Source organism: Coregonus lavaretus (assembly GCF_964263955.1).
Source record: "Coregonus lavaretus genome assembly, chromosome: 28".
NCBI lineage: Eukaryota > Metazoa > Chordata > Actinopteri > Salmoniformes > Salmonidae > Coregonus > Coregonus lavaretus.
Window position 1 is genome coordinate 9899041 of NC_140015.1, and position 16662 is coordinate 9915702.

The following is a 16662-nucleotide window of genomic DNA, read 5'->3' on the forward strand; positions in this document are numbered from 1 at the left end:
ACCGCCCGGGCAACGAAGGAGTGGCTTCGTAAGAAGCATTTCAAGGTCCTGGAGTGGCTTAGCCAGTCTCCAGATCTCAACCCCATAGAAAATCTTTGGAGGGAGTTGAAAGTCTGTGTTGCCCAGCGACAGCCCCAAAACATCACTGCTCTAGAGGAGATCTGCATGGAGGAATGGGCCAAAATACCAGCAACAGTGTGTGAAAACCTTGTGAAGACTTACAGAAAATGTTTGACATGTGTCATTGCCAACGAAGGGTATATAACAAAGTATTGAGAAACTTTTGTTATTGACCAAATACTTATTTTCCTCCATAATTTGCAAATAAATTCATTACAAATCCTACAATTACAGGCCTCTCACATCTTTTTAAGTGGGAGAACTTGCACAATTGGTAGCTGACTAAATACTTTTTTTCCCCACTGTATGCCGTAGCGTTAAGATTTCCCTTCACTGGAACTAAGGGAACTAGCCCGAACCATGAAAAACAGCCCCAGACCATTATTCCTCCTCCACCAAACATTACAGATTCGTCCGTCGGACTGCCAGATGGTGAAGCTTGATTCATCACTCCAGAGAACGCGTTTCCACTGCTCCAGAGTCCAATGGCGGCAAGCTTTACACCACTCCAGCCGATGCTTGGCATTGCGCATGGTGATCTTAGGCTTGTGTGCGGCTCTCTCGGCCATGGAAACCCATTTCATGAAGCTCCCGACTAACAGTTATTGTGCTGACGTTGCTTCCAGAGGCAGTTTGGAACTCGGTAGTGAATGTTGCAAACAAGGACAGACGATGTTTACGCGCTACGTGCTTCAGCACTCGGCGGTCCCGTTCTGTGAGCTTGTGTGGCCTACCACTTTGCGGCTGAGCCGTTGTTGCTCATAGATGTTTCCACTTCACAATAACAACACTTACAGTTGACAGGGGCAGCTCTAGCAGGGCAGAAATTTGACGAACTGACTTGTTGGAAAGGTGGCATCCTACTACAGTGCCACATTGAAAGTCACTGAGCTCTTCAGTAAGGCCATTCTACTGCCAATGTTTGTCTATGGAGATTGCATGGCTGTGTGCTCGATTTTATACACCTGTCAGCAACGGGTGTGGCTGAAATAGCCGAATCCACTAATTTGAAGGGGTGTCCACAGACTTTTGTATATATAGTGTATATTGCCAAAATACACTGCTTTGCGTCGTGCCTAAGAACAGCCCTTAGCCATGGTATATTGGCCATATACCACACCCCCTCGGGCCTTATTGCTTAAATATAAGAAGAATACTTTTTTCTCTGGATGCACAGTGCAGTGCACCAAATGGTATCTTACAGTGCAGAATACGCTGGGAAGAGCGTTTGATATGACTGTGTATGGTATTGATGGATTAGCATTCTGATTCTCCACACTTCTCCCAACGTGTGCACTTCCTGTCATGAATTTAAAAGCATTGGAGTGGTGTAAGCGAGACTGGAGGGAGTTTCCACCATGGTGAGTGTGCAAGTGCACACTTCAGGAGAATCGAGATGAAACCTGTGTCTCTCTCCTGGAGTCTAGCCTCCCTCTCTCTGTGAGCCTCTGGGTGCTACATGTAGCCCAGGTTTGGCAGCCAGTTCAGCTCGCACATCACATCCTGACCTTGTTTGTTACTTCACTTAAGACACTCCCCTGAGTTTTCGCTGAGTCAGTCAGGAAGCCACGGCATCTATTTCTATCTAAACATCCCCTCCATCCTCCATCCATCCCTCCTCCATTATGGGCCATAAAAAAAGACGCTTCGCTTCCATTTTCTCCCTTGGCCCCTCAAAGCATCAGAGGGAAGGAACATGGACACTGACAATCAATGCTTTTTATAGCCGTGGAAGTGGAAAAGCGAACATGGATTGACAAAAGATGGACATGAAGTGGATGAGGGTTGACGTGTGTATACTGTATATCAGGGCTCTTTATTTAATCTCTCCCCTCTCCATGCCCTCTACCTCTGCTGCCACCACTCAAAACCCCCAAGTCTAACCCTAACCCACTGTGTACTACATTGGGACATTAGTTAATTTTGTTACCAGGCCCCAAAGACATGGGCAGTAATGGCGGACAGGGGGCGTCTCTCTCTCTCTCTCTCTCTCTCTCTCTCTCTCTCTCTCTCTCTCTCTCTCTCTCTCTCTCTCTCTCTCTCCGATGGCTTCTTCCACTCCCAGCACAGATGGACTAGGGGTAGGGCAAGGCGTTCGTGGCATTTGTATTCACCCCCACACCTGAAGTCACCCAGGCTTATGTAATTCTCCCTGACAGGGAGCTCTGTGACATGGATGCAGAGGGATGGCGTTGGGGGTGGGATGATGTATGGAATGGGTGACCCCTGGTTGGGTCACAACGGCTGTTTAATCCCCTGTCCTGAGAGCAATGAGATTTTTTGAAGGTGGTAACAGATGCTGTTTAACCTGCATCATGTGTGTTAGCTAGCTACAGACTCTCTCCTCTCTTCCCCTCCCCCACCCTTTTCCAATTTCTCTCCCTCCCTCCCTCCCTCTCTCCATCTCCCTCTCCTTTTCTCTCTCCCTGGATCTCTCCCTCCCTCTTTCTCCCATCCCCCACTCTCTCTCTCTCTCTCTCTCTCTCACTCTCTCTCTCTCGCTCTCTCTCTCCTCTGTCCCCTCCCCCACAGCCACTCTCTCTTTTCTCTTGACCCTGTCTCTCTCTCTCTCTCTCCTCTGTCCCCTCCCCCACAGCCACTCTCTCTCTCTCTCTCTCTCTCTCTCTCTCTCTCTCTCTCTCTCTCTCTCTCTCTCTCTCTCTCTCTCTCTCTCTCTCTCTCTCTCTCTCTCTCTCTCTCTCTCTCTCTCTCTCTCTCTCTCTCTCCTCTGTCCCCTCCCCCACACTCTCTCTCTCTCTCTCTCTCTCTCCTCTGTCCCCTCCCCCACAGCCACTCTCTCTTTTCTCTTGACCCTTTCTCTCTCTCTCACACACATTCTGCCTCACTCTATCACTCTCATCCCCTCTGCTCCTCCTCCTCCTCCACACTCACCATAGCTCCATCTTTGCCAAAGGGCTTTAGCTGTCAAAGTGCAGTCAGTCAAATTAATCCAATGAATATGCACATAAACACACTCAAATACACATATGTGTAAACATTTGCACAAATAGGATTATAAGCTGTATGACTAAATATCTGCACATAAGATGGGCCCTATCAATCCATCCATCCTCCCAGCAGCAGGGATCACAGCAGTATGCATCCTCCCTCTTTGGTTGAACTGATACACTCACTGCTTCTGTTTGGTAGCTGTCTGGATGCTACTCACATTATTCCTGGTGGATCCAATGCTGTCCGCAGGCTAGCAGGCGATCACGGATGCTATTGGCCGCAATATCTCCCATAAAACCTCAACTGGGTCTCAGTTGTTGTTTTTTAAGCTGCTGAGTGGATCGAGTTTAATATGATTTACTCAATATGATCATTTTGCGAGCCTTCAGTTTCAAATGGTTTTCAAGAACGTTGCAAGAATATAATTCTGCACTTCAAATGTGCTTTGGCTGTTTTCTCTAGGGTGTGTGTTTTTAGGAGATAATCAATACTTGTGTGTTTAGGCTATCTCAAAAATCCAGACTGGAGATTTGTGAATAACACTTCATACAAATACACGTCCACACACATCCACATAAATATACACTTACAAGGCTACACATATACACACATACATACACATCAAAGGTACACATATACACACATACATAATACTCACATTCTATGCATCCATACTCTCTTCCCCCATCCATCCACTCACCCATCCACACACAAACACAAAGCAGAGAGTGGTAATGCATGTTATATTTTATGTAGACATTTTTACTGCAGGGCCAATGTCATAGCTGCATGTGAATCCATGGACAACAGCATCCCTTCTTCTCTACCAATAAAACTATATAAATAGAGGGAAGCTCCCCTGCCACTAGATCCAAAACAGCTGGTTAGGCTGTCAACGGCTTGATGAATAAGCGATAAATGAAATATTTGCTTAAGTAATAGCGAGTGAGATGGTGTACATTTTTCAGTGTTTACGTACGTCCAAAATTTGTAGTGGTGTTCTAATGAGGCAAGGATAATTTATTACACAGTAGTATTGGAGGTAATTAATTGTACTGTTTTAAAATGTTTATTTGATTATTTGACTTTAGTATCAGTATAGTGCTCCATAGGGGTAACATTGCCTGTAGAACATACTGTACAGTACATATTCATCTCTCTGGTGTGAACGTTTTTCAATTGCTACATTTTCATTGAAGGCTAGCTATTTATTTTTACACGACATCCAGAGATACAACATTAGAATGCATGCTTCCTGCCTAGCATTGTATCGCCATGAATATAATGAATGAACTACTTGAAAAGGCGTGTTACGGTCTGCGGGCGGATAACCCCACGGCTATCTTTGTGGTCGCTAAAAAGTTCCATTGTGTCACGAGTCGCTGGCATGCTTCTGAACGGGGCTGGCTGCTTAAAGGGGGTGAGTGGGACACAGACTGGGCTTCTTCATGTGGGTTACCCAATTGAAATGCGATAATGTATGTCTTTGGATCACATGCAGAGGACACACTCTATTAACTAGGCCGACTGTTTAGATCCCTCAACAGTTTAGAACCGTGTACTGTTCTATATTCTATAGCCAGAATTACTGAGGCTTACATGGCAGGTGTATCAGGCCTGCCCTACATTGCTCAGTGCAACACACCAGCATTTCCCTGTGGTGCCCTATCTCCCAGATGTGCAATGTCTTATGTACTGCTCTGTACACTATGATGTCGCATTCACACCCAGCAATGAATGTGTTTTTGAATGTTCTGGTATATCTGAAGGGAGGGGAATGGTGGAAGTACTGTGCATCCATTACATTACTATCAAATCCTTTTTGCTGCTTGTTGTAACTCAGTGTAGAATAGTGTGTACAATGAAGAATAGGTTGTCTGGAGTTAGCTTTAGCTATAGGCCCTACGTAACATTAGATTAAATATCATTTGGTTCAAACCCTGATTAGCCAGTCTAGCCATTTAGCCTGTCCAGTGTAACCTGAATGCTAGCCTGATGGTTTGTTTAGTCCAGCTGTTACAACAATCCATTGCCACTTGCAAGCGAGCGGTACACTGGGTAGATACATTGGTTATACTAACCTGTGTATGACTGCATTTCTGTGGATTGTAATGGAACCCCATCTGATTCCACCAACCACGTCCAACCGTATTCAACCATATCTTACCTCACAGCATCTTTTGATGCCTATTCTCTGCTAAATAATTAGCATTTATTATTCCTCAAAAACCTTTCAAACAAACCAGTGTCTACCATTGTTGTCCATATGAATTGTAATACTACATTGATCTATCTAGTACCAGTTGTAACACAATATACTGATTTTAATTCATATATTGATTCTGTTGCTGATGTTACTGCAGCAAACCTCTCTCAAACCTTATCTCTGCAGCCCAGACATGTTATGCACTATTGTAGTCACATTCCTATCGTCAGTGTAATTCCACCTAAACGCCATTCCATTAAACATAGTCCTAGCAGATTTACCTGCTCATATATGCAGCTATTCATACCTACCTAAGTACCTGCTCTCTCTCCTTACCGATATCTGTGGAATGCTTTGCCCCTTCGTCCCTTTTCATTAGTATGCGCATGCTTCTCATATTGAAGACATGAGCTGTAAACTAGCTTATCTGCCCATTGGCAAGCAAGGGCTAGAGAGGCTGCCATTCCCCCGTCGGGTGAAAGCGGATGCAGGTGGAGTGCTGGGAGGGCCTGGGAGGAGTAGAGGAACAGAACAGCCAAATATAGCTACAGTGTGTAGACAACACACACAAAAGTGGAAATTTAAAAATGCTGACGAGTTCAAGATGAGATATCTGTAGCCTATCCGACATAGCTGCAGCTTGTAATGAGGATCCCCTCAGAGGTATCTGTCAACAGAGCTAGCGGTGAGTTAGCATTAGCCCTGCTGCTCATTTCACTAGACATTTTAATACAGAAGTTGACTGCTTTCTGTCTGACTTTAGGTAGGCACCAGTAGTAATGATTGCAGATTATATCTACCTTGTAGTGACACCAGGGGGTGAATGAGGTACATATGCTACTCACATCGTAACATAATACTTCTGCTTAACGTTTGCCATATTTAATTAATAATTGTTACGGGTTCAAACAGAGGTGCTGCCTGACCTCGAGTCATGAAGGGCTGCAGTGGCTGCTAGTTTTCATTCTTGCTTTTTTAAATCAGTGGCTGACTTAGACCTGTGTTTCTAGGTGTGTGGACTCTCTGGGTAATCAGTGGCATGAACTGATCAATTAGGGGCAAGGGAGAAATGGAAAACCAGCAGCACTGCAGTCCTAGAGGACTGTTCTACACCCCTGGGTGAAAAGCATAATTGGTATCCTCCTCTTTTTTTGGCTAAACACATAGTACAAAGCCACCACGAATGCACGCACGCACACATACACAAACAATGCATAGTGGTGTAGGGTGATAGCTAGCAAACAAATGGAGCTATTCAAGCGGAGCTATTTATAGCTGTATTGATTTAGCAGGGGTCTGTGTTAGTGTATAGGTAAGATGCTAATGTGATAAGAGATAGTGAAAAGACTCCAAATTGTAATACAACACTGACATTGTCAAATATAAGAAGACATTGCCTCTCTGAAGAGGTCAGCTATCTTGAATATTCTGAATACCTTTGTTACCTGACTCTGTTACAATCAAAGCTACTTGTCATATTAGATTATTCTATGATCACAATTTATTTTTAAAGTCCGGAAATATATATTTCTCACTTAATCTCTGTCACATATCAGAATTAAGGTGCATTTATCCATTTATGTGTGTTTACCTTTTCAAATAAAGCCAACATGCCTTTGTGTGATGCTGCACGTGGGTCTGCAAATATGCAAATATTTGTTTGTGGCTTACCATATACATGAAATGGCACGTTTTTTTTGTTTAAAAAGATTAACCTTTTGATCAGTAGGTAGGCGTAGGCTATATGCTTAGGATTTAACATCGAAACCTCTTACAACATCATGCTTATATCTATGTAAAATAAGCCCAGCTAAGATTGTGTGCATCTGTGCAGTTTGACAGTCAGGCAGCCATGGAGATGGTGGGCTGGGCAATATGCAGCAGAAGCTGTTCCCTCAACCCATGAATAATACATAGAAAATTGACAGAATAGTTCAGCTCTGGGAAGGAGGAAATCTGAGCAGTTGATCATGAACAAACCTTTGGGGTTCCCTGAAAGTAATGGTAGAGTTTTTGGTTGTTTCAACATGGATTAAAATGTTAAATCTGCATCAGTTATAATAATTGGAAATTATCTAGGAATAGGCCACTATCTCTTATCAGTCTCCCGAGTGGCGCAGTGGTCTAAGGCACTGCATCGCAGTGCTAGCTGTGCCACTAGAGATCCTGGTTCGAATCCAGGCTCTGTCGTAGCCGGCCGTGACCGGGAGACCCATGGGGCGGCGCACAATTGGCCCAGCGTCGTCCAGGGTAGGGGAGGGAATGGCCGGCAGGGTAGCTCAAGCTCAGGGTAGTGACACAATCTGTCACGTTCGTTGTGTAAAGGATCGGACCAAGGTGCAGCGTGGTATGCATACATAGTCGTTTATTTTAATAAACACTGACAAAATAACAAAATGTGAAGTTCAAGAGGCTAAACATCAAACAAGCCAAACAGAAACAAGATCCCACAATTAAGGTAGGCAACATGGCTGCCTAAGTATGATCCCCAATCAGAGACAACGACCAACAGCTGCCTCTGATTGGGAACCACACCCGGCCAACATAGAAATATATAAACTAGATTTCACACCCTGACCAACTCAACTAGAGATCTCAATGTCAGGGAGTGACAGTACCCCCCCCCCCCCCCCCTACCCCCCCAAAGGTGCGGACTCCGGCCGCAAAAACCTGACTCATTAGGGGAGGGTCCAGGTGGGCATCTAGCCTCGGTGGCGGCTCCGGCTTCGGACGTGACGTAGGCAGTAAACTCTTCTCCCATCCCCGGCGCGATGCTCCCCCTCTCAGTCCTCCCACAAGGCTCCGGTGGAGTGGACTGCTCTGGCACTGGAGTACAGCAGCAGACCGTCGCTGGAGGCTCTGGACTGCAGACTGTCGCAGGAGGCTCTGGGCCATGGACCATCACTGGAGTCTTCGTGCCATGGATCATCACAGGAGGCTTCGTGCCATGGATCATCACTGGAGGCTTCGTGCCATGGATCATCACTGGAGGCTTCGTGCCATGGATCATCACTGGAGGCTTTGTGCCATGGATCATCACTGGAGGCTTCGTGCCATGGATCATCACTGGAGCCCGGCAAGTACCGGACTGGAGACACGCACCACTGGTTTGGTGCGAGGAGCAGGTATGGGGCGCACCGGGCTGGAGACAAGCACCACTGGTTTGGTGCGAGAAGCAGGCACGGGCTGTACCAGGCTGGGGACACGCACCACTGGTTTGGTGCGTGGAGCAGGTATGGGGCGCACCGGGATGGAGACAAGCACCACTGGTTTGGTGCGAGAAGCAGGCACGGGCTGTACCAGGCTGGGGACACGCACCACTGGTTTGGTGCGATGAGCAGGTACGGGGCGCACCGGGCTGGAGACACGCACCACTGGTTTAGTGCGAGGAGCAGGAACGGGGCGCACCGGGCTGGAGACACGCACCACTGGTTTGGTGCGAGGAGCAGGTACGGGCCGTACCGGACTGGAGACACGCACCACTGGTTTGGTGCGAGGAGCAGATACGGGGCGCACTGGGCTGGAGACACGCACCACTGGTTTGGTGCGAGGAGCAGGATCGGGCCGTACCGGACTGGAGACACGCACCACTGGTTTGGTGCGAGGAGCAGATACGGGGCGCACCGGGCTGGAGACACGCACCACTGGTTTGGTGCGAGGAGCAGGTACGGGCCGTACCAGGCTGGAGACACGCACCACTGGTTTGGTGCGAGGAGCAGGTACGGGCCGTACCAGGCTGGAGACACGCACCACTGGTTTGGTGCGAGGAGCAGATACGGGGCGCACCGGGCTGGAGACATGCACCACTGGTTTGGTGCGAGGAGCAGGCACGGGCTGTACCAGTCTGTGAAGGCGCACAGGCGGCACAGTACGTAAAGCCGGCGCATAGCCTGGTGCCTGCACGGTCACACGCTCCTCAAAGCGAGTACGGGGAGTTGGCTCTGCTAAACCTGGCTCCGCCAGCCTCTGCTCTAAGGACCGAGCTCTCTGCTGCTGGAGGGTTAACTCCTCTCTCAGCTCCTTCTGTTGCCTGGCCAGCTCCTCTCTCCATGCATCCACTGACTCCTTCTCCCTGTGGGCCTCCTGCAGCGCCTCCTTCTGAAGGGAGAGCTCCTGCTCCCTCTTAACTAACAGCTCCCGTAAGACGGGCCGTACCAGGCTGGGGACACACACCACTGGTTTAGTGCGAGGAGCAGGTATGGGCCGTACCGGACTGGAGACACGCACCACTGGTTTGGTGCGAGGAGCAGGTACGGGGCGCACAGGGCTGGAGACACGCACCACTGGTTTGGTGCGAGGAGCAGGTACGGGCCGTACCGGACTGGAGACACGCACCACTGGTTTGGTGCGAGGAGCAGGTATGGGGCGCACCGGGCTGGAGACAAGCACCACTGGTTTGGTGCGAGGAGCAGGCACGGGCCGTACCAGGCTTGGGACACACACCACTGGTTTAGTGCGAGGAGCAGGTATGGGCCGTACCGGACTGGAGACACGCACCACTGGTTTGGTGCGAGGAGCAGGTACGGGGCGCACAGGGCTGGAGACACGCACCACTGGTTTGGTGCGAGGAGCAGGTACGGGCCGTACCGGACTGGAGACACGCACCACTGGTTTGGTGCGAGGAGCAGGTATGGGGCGCACCGGGCTGGAGACAAGCACCACTGGTTTGGTGCGAGAAGCAGGCACGGGCTGTACCAGGCTGGGGACACACACCACTGGTTTGGTGCGTGGAGCAGGTATGGGGCGCACCGGGCTGGAGACAAGCACCACTGGTTTGGTGCGAGAAGCAGGCACGGGCTGTACCAGGCTGGTGACACGCACCACTGGTTTGGTGCGAGGAGCAGGTACGGGGCGCACCGGGCTGGAGACACGCACCACTGGTTTGGTGCGAGGAGCAGGAACGGGGCGCACCGGGCTGGAGACACGCACCACTGGTTTGGTGCGAGGAGCAGGTACGGGCCGTACCGGACTGGAGACACGCACCACTGGTTTGGTGCGAGGAGCAGATACGGGGCGCACCGGGCTGGAGACACGCACCACTGGTTTGGTGCGAGGAGCAGTGACGGGGCGCACCGGGCTGGAGACACGCACCACTGGTTTGGTGCGAGGAGCAGGAACGGGGCGCACCGGGCTGGAGACACGCACCACTGGTTTGGTGCGAGGAGCAGGTACGGGCCGTACCGGACTGGAGACACGCACCACTGGTTTGGTGCGAGGAGCAGATACGGGGCACACCGGGCTGGAGACACGCACCACTGGTTTGGTGTGAGGAGCATATACGGGGCGCACCGGGCTGGAGACATGCACCACTGGTTTGGTGCGAGGAGCAGGCACGGGCCGTACCAGTCTGTGAAGGCGCACAGGCGGCACAGTACGTAAAGCCGGCGCATAGCCTGGTGCCTGCACGGTCACACGCTCCTCAAAGCGAGTGCGGGGAGTTGGCTCTGCTAAACCTGGCTCCGCCAGCCTCTGCTCTAAGGACCGAGCTCTCTGCTGCTGGAGGGTTAACTCCTCTCTCAGCTCCTTCTGTTGCCTGGCCAGCTCCTCTCTCCATGCATCCACTGACTCCTTCTCCCTGTGGGCCTCCTGCAGTGCCTCCTTCTGAAGGGAGAGCTCCTGCTCCCTCTTAACTAACAGCTCCCGTAAGGCGGTGGTCTCCTCTCTCAGAGTACTGAGCTGCAGGTCTTGGAGGGCATCTATCATAGCGGCTTCTTCTATCGCTATCTCCCTCTCCACAATCAGCCCTTCCAGGGCCTCCTGCTGCTCCGCCAACCACCCTGTGTGCCCCCCAAATGTTTTTTCTTGGGGCTGCCTCTTGGGCTTCCTTCGTGATCGGGACCTTTCGAGTCGCCGTTTTTTCTCTCCTGCCAGGGCTACTTCCTTCGCCCAGGGTCCCTTACCGGCCAATATCTCCTCCCATGTCCAGAATGTTTTCCCCACCTGTATCCAGCATGTCTGCTCCTCCTGGCCACGCTGCTTGGTCCGTTGGTGGTGGGATCTTCTGTCACGTTCGTTGTGTAAAGGATCGGACCAAGGTGCAGCGTGGTATGCGTACATAGTCGTTTATTTTGATAAACACCGACAAAATAACAAAATCCAACAGAACGTGAAGTTCAAGAGGCTAAACATCAAACAAGCCAAACAGAACAAGATCCAACAACTAAGGTTGGCAACATGGCTGCCTAAGTATGATCCCCAATCAGAGACAACGACCGACAGCTGCCTCTGATTGGGAACCACAGCCGGCCAACATAGAAATATATAAACTAGATTTCACACCCTGACCAACTCAACTAGAGATCTCAATGTCAGGGCGTGACACAATCAGTCGTGTTCATATCTTACTCCAACATGCTCCAGTCCAAGGCCTTTTGAATGAAGGACCACACAGATTAACCACAGTTCCAGATCTGTAGCCTTTGATAAAAACCAAGGGAACCTAAACTGATTCAGGCGAGTCTGTCAGAATCGTTGTTCTCAGTGGAAGCCTGTCGGTTGTTTATTCTGATTGAACATTCTATATATCTTTCTCTTTGATGATCGTATGTGGATGTGAAACCAATTACTCATTTGAGCAACATGTAATTTAAGCAAATAATCGCAGCTATTATATGTTGTATAGCTATGGCCATTTAAATGGAGCTGGTAATAAATGCTTCAGAAAATAATTGCAAGAAATTGATAAGAATATGGTAGGTTATTGATATTGCCTGTGTGAATGTTAGCACGAATGTGAGTCACCACTCATTAGCCTGAAAGCTACTGTGAAAACTCAACACATTATATTCTCTATTATGTGCTTAAATGGAGCAAAAAAATTACAAAATGGCATGTTTTTCAGAAAAGTATTTAATTGACAAAAAATCAATACAAAGAGGTAAGAGAAAAAACAAAACAACAGCTAAATGTCCTCCAAGAACTGCAGCGAGTATCAATATCAAAGCTCCATGCACTGAAGTCATATTAATAATTTGTCACACACTCGATATACACTGGCATCACATTACATTGGACAGTGAGTGATCCAACCAGGAACTGTCTCTCATCATACTATACAAGGCAGAGTGGGGGACTGTCATCCGAGGGCACAGAGGGCAGGAACATGAACTGCTCAGCCTTGAGGTGGAGCTAGTTAGAGGTGGGGACTGGAGGGAAATGTTTCAAACCCTAACCAAGGCAAAGCCAGCCCCAACAGCTGGAGACATAGTTAACTGTCCGTTACAATCAGGGAGCCAGCGCTCAAGTTCAACACCCAGCAACACGACTAGGCCTCCCAACGCATCCAGCCTCTTCCTTGGAGCTATTTTTCCCTCCCATATGCGCCTATGAAAAAACATTGTCTCCCCGACAAACTTGTCTGCTGCTGTATCTTTTGGCATGAGCTGCGATTTAGAGGACTTAACTCTCCTGTCTTTGTCTGGCCAGAAGACATAGAGGAACAATGGAGAGTGAAGGGAAAAGGTTGACTAGAGTGTGCCCAAATAGAGGGCTGCCATTTTGTACATTTCTCTGTTGGCCAACAGTTGTAGATACAGTGAGGGAAAAAAGTATTTGATCCCCTGCTGATTTTGTACGTTTGCCCACTGACAAAGAAATGATCAGTCTATAATTGTAATGGTAGGTTTATTTGAACAGTGAGAGACAGAATAACAACAAAAAAATCAAGAAAAACGCATGTAAAAGATGATATAAATGTATTTGCATTTTAATGAGGGAAATAAGTATTTGACCCCTCTGCAAAACATGACTTAGTACTTGTTGGCAAAACCCTTGTTGGCAATCACAGAGGTCAGACGTTTCTTGTAGTTGACCACCAGGTTTGCACACATCTCAGGAGGGATTTTGTTCCACTCCTCTTTGCAGATCTTCTCCAAGTCATTAAGGTTTCGAGGCCGACGTTTGGCAACTCGAACCTTCAGCTCCCTCCACAGATTTTCTATGGGATTAAGGTCTGGAGACTCCAGAACCTTAATGTGCATCTTCTTGAGCCACTCCTTTGTTGCCTTGGCCGTGTGTTTTGGGTCATTGTCATGCTGGAATACCCATCCACGACCCATTTTCAATGCCCTGGCTGAGGGAAGGAGGTTCTCAACCAAGATTTTATGGTACATGTCCCCATCCATCGTCCCTTTGATGCAGTGAAGTTGTCCTGTCCTCTTAGCAGAAAAACACCCCCAAAGCATAATGTTTCCACCTCCATGTTTGACGGTGGGGATGGTGTTCTTGGGGTCATAGGCAGCATTCCTCCTCCTCCAAACACGGCGAGTTGAGTTGATGCCAAAGAGCTCGATTTTGGTCTCATCTGACCACAACACTTTCACCCAGTTCTCCTCTGAATCATTCAGATGTTCATTGACAAACTTCAGTAGGCCCTGTATATGTGCTTTCTTGAGCAGGGGGACCTTGCGGGCGCTGCAGGATTTCAGAACTTCACGGCGTAGTGTGTTACCAATTGTTTTCTTGGTGACTATGGTCCCAGCTGCCTTGAGATCATTGACAAGATCCTCCCGTGTAGTTCTGGGCTGATTCCTCACCGTTCTCATGATCATTGCAACTCCACGAGGTGAGATCTTGCATGGAGCCCCAGGCCGAGGGAGATTGACAGTTATTTTGTGTTTCTTCCATTTGCGAATAATCGCACCAACTGTTGTCACCTTCTCACCAAGCTGCTTGGCGATGGTCTTGTAGCCCATTCCAGCCTTGTGTAGGTCTACAATCTTGTCCCTGACATCCTTAGAGAGCTCTTTGGTCTTGGCCATGGTGGAGAGTTTGGAATCTGATTGATTGATTGCTTCTGTTGACAGGTGTCTTTTATACAGGTAACAAGCTGAGATTAGGAGCACTCCCTTTAAGAGTGTGTTCCTAATCTCAGCTCGTTACCTGTATAAAAGACTCCTGGTAGCCAGAAATCTTTCTGATTGAGAGGGGGTCAAATACTTATTTCCCTCATTAAAATGCAAATCAATTTATAACATTTTTGACTTGCGTTTTTCTGGATTTTGTTGTTGTTATCCTGTCTCTCACTGTTCAAATAAACCTACCATTAAAATTATAGACTGATCATTTCTTTGTCAGTGGGCAAACTTACAAAATCAGCAGGGGATCAAATACTTGTTTCCCTCACTGTAGCTGTCCACTAGCTGTGTTTATGACTAAGCTGTTCAGCAATGACTGTTCTTGTGTTGTGGACTTAGTAGACAACACTGTAGAGGTCTTGTCGATTTGTTGTTTTTCCCCAGGTGAAATGGATTTGTCAACCCCTCTCCCCCTCACAATGTGACTCAACATGGCTGCCATTAGGTCACAAAACACTCTAGGGGCTAGATTCAATCCATAGCGCTGAAGTCCAGCGTTATAGCGTGATTTAAATTTAAAGGTAATTTCCGATTGAGCCGACATATGTAGGGTTTAACGTGAATGCAGTCTCCGCTAACGCGGGACATTGCCTTTAAATGTCTATCGCGCTATAACGCAGCTCTTCAGCACTATGGATTAAATAGAGCCCTAGATCTAACTGCTGCTTGCTGTTATTGCTTGTCTGTTAATTGAACATAAATACTATGCTCTTCTCTGGCGCAAATAGGCAAAATACCCATCAAGCTGTTGCCTAAACAGTTCATCAATTTGACCATACACCAAACACAAGCGGTGATCTATCTCTGGCCTATCTATTGCCTGGTGTCACCTTTTTCGTTGGGTGTATAATTTGTAGTGCCCATAATATCCTCAACAGAATGAGCTGTGTGCTGCCCTATGGCAGACGGCCCACACTCCACATTGCCAACACTGCACACCTCAGGCCCTCTCGATGGGCCTCTGGCAATTCATCAACGCTAAGCGCGACAAGAAGGACACATCTTTATTATTTTAGCGCAAATGTAAGTTGTTCCATCGATTCTGCTGCCATTTTCAACACCTTCGTATAGAGCCTCTCTTTTTCACTGTCTCTTAGTCCTTGACCCCGTTGAGGTCAGTTCACACAGCCCGCATCGCTCTAAGTCGAGGAGCGTTTGTGTAAGGGTTTGTGTAAGAAGCTGAGGGTCACTCCTTTCACTCCCTTCAAGGGTCACTCCCTTCATATCATGAACTGTTTGAAGTGACAGCGCAAATATTACACACATATTTCAAAGCCTTTTTTGTGGCTTTATCTAAAATGGCTGCCATTCATGTCACCAAGCAGTATGGATACAAGCGTTTCCCTTTTTATTCTCTGCCCCTTACCCTTCCATCCTTACCCCTTACCCTTCCATCCTTACCCTTCCAACAGTTAGGAGAGATCTACAGCCAAGTGTGGTACTGTGTTATCTGCGGTTTGCACAGGTCACAAATACGCAATCAACAATAAATAGCAATATGCCAGTGTAGTGCATGGGGGACTGATGTTGTGTTTCACTTGTTCTGTTTCAGGCTAAGGACAGTGATGATGATGAAGAAGTTGTCCAGGTTGACCGGGATCACTTCATGGATGAGTTCTTCGAACAGGTCAGTGCAACAAAACAACTGAAATATTAGAAATGAGAAATATCCTAAGAACCATTATTACAAACTTAACCTGGTAGTTCCTGTATCCACACATCTACGGGTCATATTTAATAAAAGGGGGCAAAATGGCTAATTAAGGTCTATGCATAATGTAATAATTGGCAATTAACTGGTACTAAATGCCTTATAAGTGCCATATCTCTAAAGTTAAGGTGTTACTGTTTTACGTGTTACCCATTTACTAGTGTTTCCAAGTGCAGTGTATTAATGCTATATCATTATGGGGGTAAAACAGGCCACATAATGTAAAAACAATAAAATGAAATAGGCCTACATTACCTCCAGGTCATGCTCCTTTCAGCTTTATCTTTCAAAATTGAAAGTGCTTAAGCATCATTTATTTCAACATTCATCCTAAACAACAAGGACACACAACATGCTATGAGAGGAAAAGGAGGAGGGGCAGGATATGCAAATAGAGCAACATTATGTTTGGTGTTTTATGGATGTAACAGTTTTTAAGTCCCTCCCGCTGGGTTTCTTGTGATTTGTTTAGCCTAATATGCCAAAATTGAGTGACCTTACTGTTCTTCCTACCATAATAATTGTCACGATCGTCGACAGATGAAGCGGACCAAGGCGCAGCGTGATAAGCGTACATTCTTTATTAAGTACACACACGAACCAAAACAATAAACCAAACAATACGTGAAGTCCTAGGTTATACACAAAACCCTACGGAACAAGATCCCACAAAACTAACATGCCAAAAGGCTGCCTAAGTATGGTCCCCAATCAGAGACAACGAGCTACAGCTGTCTCTGATTGGGAACCACCCTGGCCAACATAGATATAAACGATCTAGAACGAAAAACATAGAAAACTAAACAATGAAAATCCAC

At 47.6% G+C, this 16662-nt stretch overlaps 1 protein-coding gene across 1 annotated transcript in view; it reads left to right on the forward strand.

Annotated features, from left to right (window-relative positions):
- The window catches only part of LOC311103765 (syntaxin-1B), a 63236-nt gene that overhangs the window by 23055 nt on the left and 23519 nt on the right, over positions 1 to 16662 (forward strand). Inside the window, exon 2 of the mRNA XM_084145416.1 lies at positions 15686 to 15760. Coding sequence (XP_084001542.1) covers positions 15686 to 15760 — 75 coding nt within the window. The remainder of the gene's footprint in view (positions 1 to 15685; positions 15761 to 16662) is intronic.